This window comes from Vigna radiata, chromosome 9, assembly GCF_000741045.1.
Source record: "Vigna radiata var. radiata cultivar VC1973A chromosome 9, Vradiata_ver6, whole genome shotgun sequence".
Lineage (NCBI taxonomy): Eukaryota > Viridiplantae > Streptophyta > Magnoliopsida > Fabales > Fabaceae > Vigna > Vigna radiata.
In genome coordinates this window covers 6,293,919-6,303,967 of record NC_028359.1, presented here as the reverse complement: position 1 = coordinate 6,303,967, position 10,049 = coordinate 6,293,919, and the positions used below count along the sequence as shown (strand labels likewise).

The following is a 10,049-nucleotide window of genomic DNA, read 5'->3' as shown; positions in this document are numbered from 1 at the left end:
TCAACAATAAAGATATACTATTCCATACAAACTATTATTTTTATTTAACAGAGTACAACAGAGGCTCCAGAATAAAATTACCACCAAAAATGAACGGCAAAGAATAGAATAAAACAAAGGAAATGAAAAAAACAACAACTGACATGCAAAACTTTTCTTGCGCTTGCCAGCATCTCTCAAAATTGTTGAAGCCTCTGGGAAGGATTCATTTCCATAATTCCATTCTAAGTCCAATCCTGAAGTGGGAAAGAGATTTAGTGAATCACACTACAAGAGATGAAAAAGGAATGAATTTGGAGTAAATTTTCTTTTTCTTCAAAAAGGAAGGAAACTATCTTGAAAAGTGATTTTTTTAAAAGAAATTTCAACATTTAATGTATCACTTAGCAATACATCCCGGCCGTGATTCCTAACAAAAAGCTTTTTATTTATTCATTTCTTAATCATTAGCAAAACCCTATTCACAAACACAATGAGTTCTAAGTAAAATTCAAATAAAAACAAAACATTCAAAAACTACTAAACTCTCAAAAGTTGATATCAAGATTTATTAATGGACTAAATATGTTTTAAGTTCTTAAACTTAGCAGTGAAATTGAAATTCGTTTTTGTCTCCCAAACTTTTTAACCTAACCACGCTAATTTTTTTTGCTTGTTAAAAAGTGTTCCGGAATGACATTTGAACTAAAATGTGTTAAAGAGTGTAAACAATTCAAATATTACCCTAAAATGCATTTGGATTAAAAAGACTATATACATTCACTTTTAAAGTTTGGAAACAAAATTATATCAAGTTTGGGATATGGTCAAATTCCAATTTCATATCAAAGTTTAGGAACTAAAAACATTTAAGCATTTATTAATTGATAGAATATGGAACAAGAAAATTGAGACCCAGCACAACGAGCTAACAGACAAACAAGCATCACCAAGTATATAGAACAAGAAAATAAACATTTGAAAACAGTAAAACTATAAAACTAAAATCATGTCACCAACACTAACACAAAATGCAGAATATGCAAAAAGAAACAAGATTGAGGTTCAAAAGGAAAGGGAAACAGAGAGCTGAAGACGCAAAATATATATAAATGACCTAATTTTCTATGCAGAGTACTAAATAAAAGTGGGCAAAGGGAAAATAAAGGAAAATGCTTTAGCACTCAGCTCGAAAAACATGGTGGATAAGAGAAAATACTGTAACAAAGGGTGAAATCATACAAGCATGTCGCCTTATAAAACCATCTGCAGTGAAAAACACCGTCTTCCGTTCTTGCCCTGATGATAAAAGTTCTTGCATTCTTTCTGGCCAGTCAGAATTTAATCTGCGGGCAAAATCTTCCACTTCCCTGCATCAAATGATACGATGCAGATAAAATTTTAGCGTTCATCCTATCATCATCTCAAAAGCACTCTAGTGTAACAACCACGCGAACATAGGTTACTAAAATGGAATGTCAAAAAAACATAGAAGGTAAATAAAGAGTGCCATAAACATTGCCAATAGTGTTCAGAAATCATAGGTTTCACTCTCTTATGATAATTCCAAACAGAGGAGGAATCATTTGTATTCAAAAAGAAAAGGAAAATACAGAGATGAATAGGTGCAAAGCTCCCCCAACTCACAGGAGATCTTTGGACTCCAATCAATCATTTGCCCCCTTTAACAGAATTCTTCTCCTCTAACTCCAAAAGACTTCTCCAAATTGGGCCCATTCCTACCACCCTTTCTAAAATCTGCCTTGTCCTCAAGGCAGAAAGTGGGAAATTTATTTTGAATGGAAGTAGCAAGCTCCCTTGATGCTTCCTCCACTGGCAGGGTCCGCCAAAAGATCAGCCATTCCACCACTGGATCCATGGCTTCAAATCTCTCTAGTTGCTAAGATAGCCTCAGGGTGGGAGGTTCCACTTCACCAATCTCCAGTAGTTGGGGTTCAAAAATCAGTCAGCAAAAACCACTTCTCAAGGACTTTTTAAGCTGAGAAACATGGAATATGGAATGAATTTGAGCTGATGGAGGTAACTGGAACTTATAGGCCACATTTCCAATGCAGGACACCATCTGGAAGGGGGCAGAGTACTGTGGGAATAGCTTGGGACAGTTGTGGCGAACAAAAAATTGCTGCCTTTGGGGTCTGACTTTGCATACTTAATAGTTTGCTAGGCATGCTGCAAATGAAATTTCAATTGACTAAGAGCCGTGTCTCAGTCAAGCAACACCTTTGTTATAGATTCCTTTGCCCTCTTGTTACTGAATCATGAAATTTAGTTAACATAGAAATCAAAACAGAAGAAGGGGGACAACATGAAACACCCATTAAAAACAATCAACCCTCACAACAAACATAGTTCACCATGGAAGTTGGATAGGGTTGTATTTCATTACAGATGCAAATCAACCTAGGATGTTCTATACCTCATCTCTTAGTTTCGGAAATCAACTCAACACAGACTAATGGAAATGGTATTAAGCTCAGTGATGGATGGTAGAGAGAGCATCTGCTACTTTTTTTTTTTTTCTAGACCTGGTTTATAGATTTACCTCGAAGTGGAAGTCCATTAGTTTGGGTAATCAGCTATGAAGCACACAGACATGAACACAACACAGCAACACCTGTGATCTCCCAAATGAAGGTCACGGCAGCACAGGTATACATTTACATATATATACACATGCACACACAGGCACACACACATATTGATCATCATTATGAATTATTTAATACATTCCAAATCATCTAAAAGAAACCCAGTCAAATATAACAGTTTGAACGCATTGTTGCCTAAAACAGAAAAGGATATAATTCATTGTCTAGAATCCAAAATGTGAAAAGAGGATCTCTTCCATTTTAGACATTTCAGCCTTTTGTCATCATAGAAAGACACCCTCTAGCTTAGGTTCATCTAAGACAAATTAGCAACTTCAAGAATTGCATAATCATCAAATGAACCCAAATCGTCTCCACCTACATCCACCCACAATTTTGTCTCCTTTTCATATTGTGAAGTATTCCTTCAAAGAATTTGAACTACCAAATCGTCCACTCTATGTGATGCCATCTCGTCTCTCCTGAGAGAATGGATAAATGAATAAGTACTCTAATTTCTTTCATAGCATGAAGATGAACAAGGTTGTGCAAGTAACTAAAGGGCAATATTCTGAAGTATTGGAGCACTGATACCATGAGCTAGCTACCTTGTTTTTAGATTCATGTTACCCCTATCACTCAATGAACCGGTATCATCTCAAAATTCTCTTCCATATTATAAGTCAACAAACTCTATCCACTCATCTCTTGCATTCATATCGAGAAATAATCTCCTAAAGCATTTAGCAAGTTCAATGTGTTGATGTGGAGGAACTCAATTACAATCTTCACTTAGCCATAGATGACTATAATACCTACAATTAAAAAATAAACAAATATATATGCAGTGTTAGATATTATTAGTTATAATATTGTTAGCCCATATTTTCCTTTATTATCAGGTCTTTGACATCATCCTTGTTTGCATACGCCAGGTGCAAAATCCCTAAATGAAAGCACCAATATTATGATAATTCCGAATTCCTAATTGAGTGTGGCATGATTTGTATTAAAAAAAAAAAAAGAAGGAAAATACAAAGATTAATAAGAGCAATGGTACCCAAATCAGAAGATCTCAAGACTCCAATCAATTAACAATTCCATGATTCCTCCCACAATTCAGATTTCCCAGCCATAACAGAATTCTCAATTGACTTCCCTCTCCCTGAAATAGCTAATTATGAATAGACGCAATTCATTTCTTTGGCGTATGGGTGTAGATCTTAAAAGGCTTTTCTAAATTGAGCTTCTTCCTATTAGATTTCTTGAAAACCAAAAAAGAGAAGGAAAAAGTTCAATCATTCTGCAGCCTTGTCCTCTGTATATGCAATAGTTCATATAAGACATTCAGTAATGTGGCTGACTAGGCAGAATAAAAGATATTGACTTGCAAGAGCAACAGAAAATATGACAGGGATAATAATAACTCTCATAAAAATAAAATAGATTTTTGAAATAATACAGTATAAAACAATCAGTGAGAAAATAATCCCACCTGTCAATTTTTTCCTTTAAAGCGGGATCAATCTCATCATCATCAAACTCAGGCTTAGAAGTAAAACCATCATCTTCTGCACAGTGTAAATACGAGGTCTCACTAATTATCTCAGCTTCAGAACTTTGGTGTCTGATATCATGACCATTTACCTCCTATTGTAAGGCAATAAAATAAACACTTCAACTTTTAGGTGAGCAGAGACCATAACCTTGTTCATTCAAAATTGACATAGTGCTAAATGATTTAATGATGTGTATGCTATACAGCAGAGCATTGAAAACAACCTTCTTGTTCAGTTCAGATGCCTCCTTCAAAGAAGAATTCTTCTGTTGCTCTTTTTTCCTCCTATTCTTCTTTTTATTCTTTGAAGTTTTAACTCCCTTTGGATCTGTGACAAAATTCTTAACTTCCAGTAAGAAATTCAAAAGGGGAACTGAAGAAAAATATAAAAGGGCTATAGGTCTCAAACAATTTCTCCCTAAAAGCATCATAAAATAATTTCAGAATGTAATTAGAAACTACAAATACCAAAAACCATAAAAAATAATCGTCCTAAATGATGTTACAAAAATGTGTGCTTTCACAACATAATGAAATTTGGCATTAAGAAAATAAAAAATACACCAATAAAGAAATAAGTTAATTTTGTCAGTAGATAACTTCACTTATTTGTTTTTCTGATTAAAATTATTTCAAAACAATATAAACTGCAATTTCATAAACTTAAGAAGTCAAGTGTGAAGCCATGTTTAAGTGTTTCTTATATCAATTTACATGAAATTTAGTTGAAGGGTAAAAAATGCTAGCCATACTCATACAGAAAAGGAGACAGATATTAGCAGTCTTCTTGCCAATACCAGTTCAGCTTGGCTGTCATAAACTTTGTTGGAGTTGTGATAATTTATCATCTAAAAATTCTGCCCGGATATTCTCAAATATAGAATGCCTTCATATTACGTACACCACAAACCACCATACTTAACACTTAGTTGTGCATCCTACCATTCAGAATTACATTGTCAATATGAAGAAACGTATGCTAGTTGGACAATGGCCCAAACCAATTCATAAGCACATCCAATGGTTCAGAGGGGCCTTCTTACAACCAATGAGGTCCAGACCAATTAGGAATGAGACAAGTATCCATTTAATCAAGCAATAGACAAAATACATTAAGTGAAGACAAAGATAAGGATGGTTAATATGTTTAATTTACCTCCATCATTTCCGTTGATAAAGGACAACAAGTCATCAACTGAACGATCATCTACATGTTCTTCTTCAACCTCAACATTCTGAAACAAGAAAACAGATTATTTAAAACAAACTTATCTACAAACAATTTAGGAATAAAAAATTGAAGCAAGAACAAAAGCACCAGTGTAGTCAATGATTGGCATCTTTGAAATAAAAGAAACAAATGACATGTTACTCATCTTTCATAGCTTTAGTAGAGGCAAAACTTGTCACAATAAGCAACCTATGCTCACTTCTATGAATTTGTTTGGAGAGCAACATAAATATTTCTAAATTTTAAGCTTTCATGGCACAGCACTAGGCACAGGGCAAGATAAGGCAAGTGGTGTGGTTTGAACATTGCTGCACAGATTTTCCTTTTTTCTTCATTGTTTTACGTTTAGTTGATGATGATAGTTTATTGTCCTTTCTCTTCATAATCTTGGGTTTAAATACAACTTTTATCCCTATAACTTACTTCAGTTTTGGTTTAAGTCCCTATACTTCGAAAGTGTAGTTTAAGGACTATAGTTTCAAAAGTTAGGTTACAGTTCAGATTAATAGCAATATGCCAAAACAACTTGCCCTGCAAGATGCACCACTTCAATCAATGTTTGATATATTAGATGGAGTAACACCTAAAGATAAAGTCATAGGGACCACTAATGTTTTTAAACCATAAATTTTCTCTTCATATTTATGAAAATCTTTCATCAAAAGAAATTTACATTTTCTCCAACATTGCTACCTTGCTTAAAAAATGATAGTATGCAATCTCATAAAACTATGGCAGTTAATGCAATACACCACTGGCAACACTGATCAGCACAGTTCTGAAATAAAAGTTCAAACACAAATACCTAATTTAGGAATAGGGTTAAACAAGTTTTTGGTACTTCCAAAGTTTTTTTTAGCGTTTTTTATGCCTAACATTTAATAAATATGTTAACTTGGTCCTGACATCAACTTTGTTACTTTAAAATTAACAGTGATGCAATCATCTTAATCAAATATTTGCAGGTATGTTGACATGTGACATTGCGAAAATTAACATGTTAACACCATTGATTCTAAAGTAACACACTAACTGCTAGGACCAAATTAACACATTTACTAAAAGTTGGGTCTCAAAAACATTGAAAATTTTGAAGCACCACTCCGATATGGGCCAATTTTGGAGGTACCAACAACTTATTTAACCCAAGGAATAAGGGCCACAAGTGACATTGACAGCATGACATAAAATGCGTTGAAGATAAAAACAATTTGGTGGCACCTTTAACCTTTCACGCTCTTTTAGTTCTTTTCTCTTTTTTGCATACAAACGGTTCAAAAGCCTGATCCTTGGGTCAGCAGTTATATTTCTCAATGGCTCCAGCTTTTCTTCCTGGGTCAACAGAATGTGTGAGAAATGAAAATAGAAAATCCAAAAAGATATAATTGGCATACAGAGTTCTCACAAGCACCAGACACCTCTGTAAGATCATCTGGCAAATGAAATATATCACGTATCTCCTCTGGCGTCTTCCCTTCAATTATTCGAGCAAGTGCACGGCTGGTTAGATCGACTAACGGTTTTAACTGAAGGCTGTCTGCAGCAGATGTCAACTCACAAAGCCTCTCTGTGTCTATCCTAACAAATTTCTCATCATAAGATTTACGTTCCTATGTAAAAGAACAATCCCTAAGTCAAACGCTTTTGATATTTATAGTTCAGACTGGGAATTGTCTTGTCAGGTATAAAGACAATAACTAAGAGCCTTGAAAAAAAAGTAGTCAAACCTTGTTTGACCGGCCTGGTACTTGATGAAAACGACAATAATCAAGAATTAAGCTCAACATGGCAGGACTGACTTGTTGAGGAAGACATATTGCACAGTTCTTGGAAGATCCCATGCCTTTTTGTATTATTTCTTGACATATAAGTGGACAAAACATTGCAATTTCTTGTTCCACTTGTTGGATCGAATCATCTGAAGTCTGAAGCCAGACATAAGGCTTCATCATCTGAAAATACAAAAACAGGTATCAGAATAGTTTTGGTCTCAACTTAAGAAAGTATGCAACGACAGGTTTTGATTCACTATTATGGAAGTTTCAATCGATTAAACTAAAGAATACCATTTTTTATTCTCCAGACAAGTAAAGTACACAACTAAACATTAAAAAATCATAGAAAATTGGAATACAAAACCTATTTAAGAGACTATCTGTCTAAACTAAGTTAATTCAAAGAGAAGATATCACACAGAATTGAATGAGCCACATACAAGACTAATGCTTTCAAAGATACCTAATGGTTTAAAAAACATTTAGAAAGAGAGATTCACCGTTGAAACTCCCTGTTATTTAATTGATGGGTGATGCATGCACACACTGTTCAATTTTGAATCGAGATTGAGGAGAAAATTACACCAGAGTCATTTCAAATGCTAAAACAACTCTTAAAACTGAAAACTCAAAGACAGCTTGTATTCACATAATCAAAATTTCTTATCAAATAAACATATAGTTTCAGATGCAATGCTAGAGTGTGTTGGGATTCAGCTGTGTAGAGAAAAAATTGGCAGTTAACTATAAAAAGGGCGTGTATGTTTTGTAAAAAGTATTGAAGAGAAAACAATCTCTGTATTAATTATTTTTATCAAGTTACAAGCTTCGTTACAACATCCGTATATAGACTACAGAAACTAAGTTACAAAACCTATTGAAATTATTGAGCATAGATTGATTTCAATAATGTATTTAGTATTACAGGAAAATTAGAAATGGATTAACAAATCATATAGAAGATAGCTGATAAATAAAGGTCAAAGGAATAGGTTAACAAATCAACCAGAAGCAAACAGGCAGCAGCACAACTCAAATGAAACATTGGGCCACACCTTAAATGGTTGAATCAAAAATATATATTCCCTTATACACAAGAAAGCATACCTCGGGTTTAATAACTGCCAAGTCAGTTTCTGACATCTGCGAACAATTTGGAAAGCAAACAGGGACACTTGAAGTGTTTTTACGATGCAAGGAACTCCTGATTTCAAAAATAAACTTCAAACCCAAACAACCATTTAATATTTCCACCTGTCAAAGGAATTCTTCAATCAGGATGTTGTTACTCGAGCAACATTATTCAAATGGACAAGATCCATGGTAGAATCTGCAGTGGTACAGAGATCTCTATCACAAAATGTCAACCAGTAAGTAAAATAGGTGTGAACTTGCCAAATAGCACAGCGCAGATTGATGTCTCAAATTCAAGATGAAAGCTGCAATGTTATGGATAAGAAATCAATAACTGCAGCAGATGACAATATAGAAATGAAGGGCAGACAAATATATATTATTCCAATATTAAGCGTTGCCAAAATAATAGTATTAGCATATTGTATATGTTAAGACTACATAAATTGAAGCAAATAATAGACTTTCTATAACTTTATTTTGAACTTAAAATTTTGTAATAGCTTGTAGCTTTGTGCATATACACCAAATGCATACAAAAATATAACTGTTTAATTCCATAAACCTGTAATAGTCTAGAATTGTGTAATTTTTTTTCAACCTATATGAAAGAAATCAGCCTCTCAAGTAAGGTTTTCACTTCTCAGAATACCTCTAGCAAACTACTTAAAGCTAAATGGCTAGTTACTGCTTTAAAGAACTCAACAAATGTTAGATTAAAAGTATAAGCTTTTCTTCATCTTGTCTATAAACCCACTTCACTGATGACACGGTACCAAACCAGTTCTAACTCTTACTTTCATGGCAGTATTCAACAAATATTCTTTTAAATTCACAACCAAAAAGATAAAGGAAGTTAAATAAATCAGCGGATAAATCAACTGTAATTCTATTATTTTAAAACATTACTAACCTAAAAATTGAGTATTTCATCATTCTTTTTCAAAGCAAATCAGAAAACAAAAATATATTTTTGGGGGCGCGAAGGACATCCCGCACACCATAGTACCACAATCAGACATGCGCATTCCCAAGCTCATTTCTGAGGTGAGTAATAACTTAACTTTATCATTTCAGAAACCTCCTAATCCTCACACAGATTTCACAGCCAAGCAGAACAAATTAAAGGGATAACAACAAAACAATATAAGAGTGTGAAAGCATGTTGTTTTTTTTCAGATAAAAACACATTCTGAAGAAAACCCACAATTCTCTACAACCAACTTAGGGGAATGAAACGCTCAAATCAAATGTAAGAATGAATCCGTGTGTACCTGGGAAATGGATTTGCAGAGTGACAAGACGAAGGGAAATATAGACAAGGAGAAAAAGGGAGTTAAGAAATTTTTGTGACTGAGAAATTTTTCACTTTAGTGGTCTGTAGTTGGAATCGTTGTCAATGTCAATGGCGAAGTGAATACGAACGATAGGGAGAAGCAAACGACACCGTTCGCAACTGAACCCGATTAGGTTTGGTTTTGGTATGTCGTTTAATATCCATGACTAAGGAGAAGTAGCCTCTTTCTTCTTGCACCCCTATGATTTTCCTATGCATCCTCAAGGTTTTTGAAAAAGACACATGGTACCCCTGTTTGTTGTACACTAATTAGAGCTTCTCCCTCTTTGACGGTGGATTACATATCATAAGTGTTAGTTTTTTTTATCTATTTTGAAACAAGTTTGGGAGTTATATAAAATGTTTTTTATTTATCGTAATAGAATAAATAGATTTATAATGTATTTTTTGTATTTACAAATGGTGT

At 33.9% G+C, this 10,049-nt stretch overlaps 1 protein-coding gene across 17 annotated transcripts; it reads right to left on the bottom strand.

Moving 5' to 3' along the window:
- Positions 1 to 9,835, bottom strand: LOC106774214 (SKP1-like protein 21). 17 transcript variants are annotated; one of them, XR_002669609.1, is made up of 11 exons: positions 9,561 to 9,828; positions 8,260 to 8,591; positions 7,105 to 7,329; positions 6,796 to 6,987; positions 6,599 to 6,709; positions 5,303 to 5,381; positions 4,371 to 4,474; positions 4,084 to 4,238; positions 3,649 to 3,906; positions 3,197 to 3,534; positions 2,258 to 3,070 (listed from the first exon to the last, which is right to left on the bottom strand). XR_002669609.1 is itself a non-coding variant. In XM_014661121.2 (10 exons), coding segments are annotated over exons 2-10 (1,032 nt in total). In that variant the 5' UTR covers positions 8,296 to 8,591; positions 9,561 to 9,819; the 3' UTR covers positions 1 to 234. The 17 variants fall into 17 exon arrangements, 10 of the variants coding, with proteins under 10 accessions (XP_014516607.1, XP_022641732.1, XP_022641737.1 ...); XM_014661121.2 differs by lacking the exons at positions 2,258 to 3,070; positions 3,197 to 3,534; positions 3,649 to 3,906 and adding exons at positions 1 to 236; positions 1,222 to 1,349 and having other exon boundaries at positions 9,561 to 9,819; XM_022786011.1 differs by lacking the exons at positions 2,258 to 3,070; positions 3,197 to 3,534; positions 3,649 to 3,906 and adding an exon at positions 243 to 1,349 and having other exon boundaries at positions 8,260 to 8,295; positions 8,407 to 8,591; positions 9,561 to 9,825.
- Positions 9,836 to 10,049: the final 214 nt, after the last annotated feature.

Coding starts and splice junctions, on each gene's coding strand:
- LOC106774214 (XM_022786011.1), bottom strand. CDS start 8,295: ATGTCAGAAACTGACTTGGCAGTTATTAAACCCGAG. Junction 6,710..6,795: donor TGCCAGATGATCTTACAGAG/GTGTCTGGTGCT, acceptor CTGTTGACCCAG/GAAGAAAAGCTGGAGCCATT. Junction 4,475..5,302: donor TATCAACGGAAATGATGGAG/GTAAATTAAACA, acceptor ATTTTGTCACAG/ATCCAAAGGGAGTTAAAACT.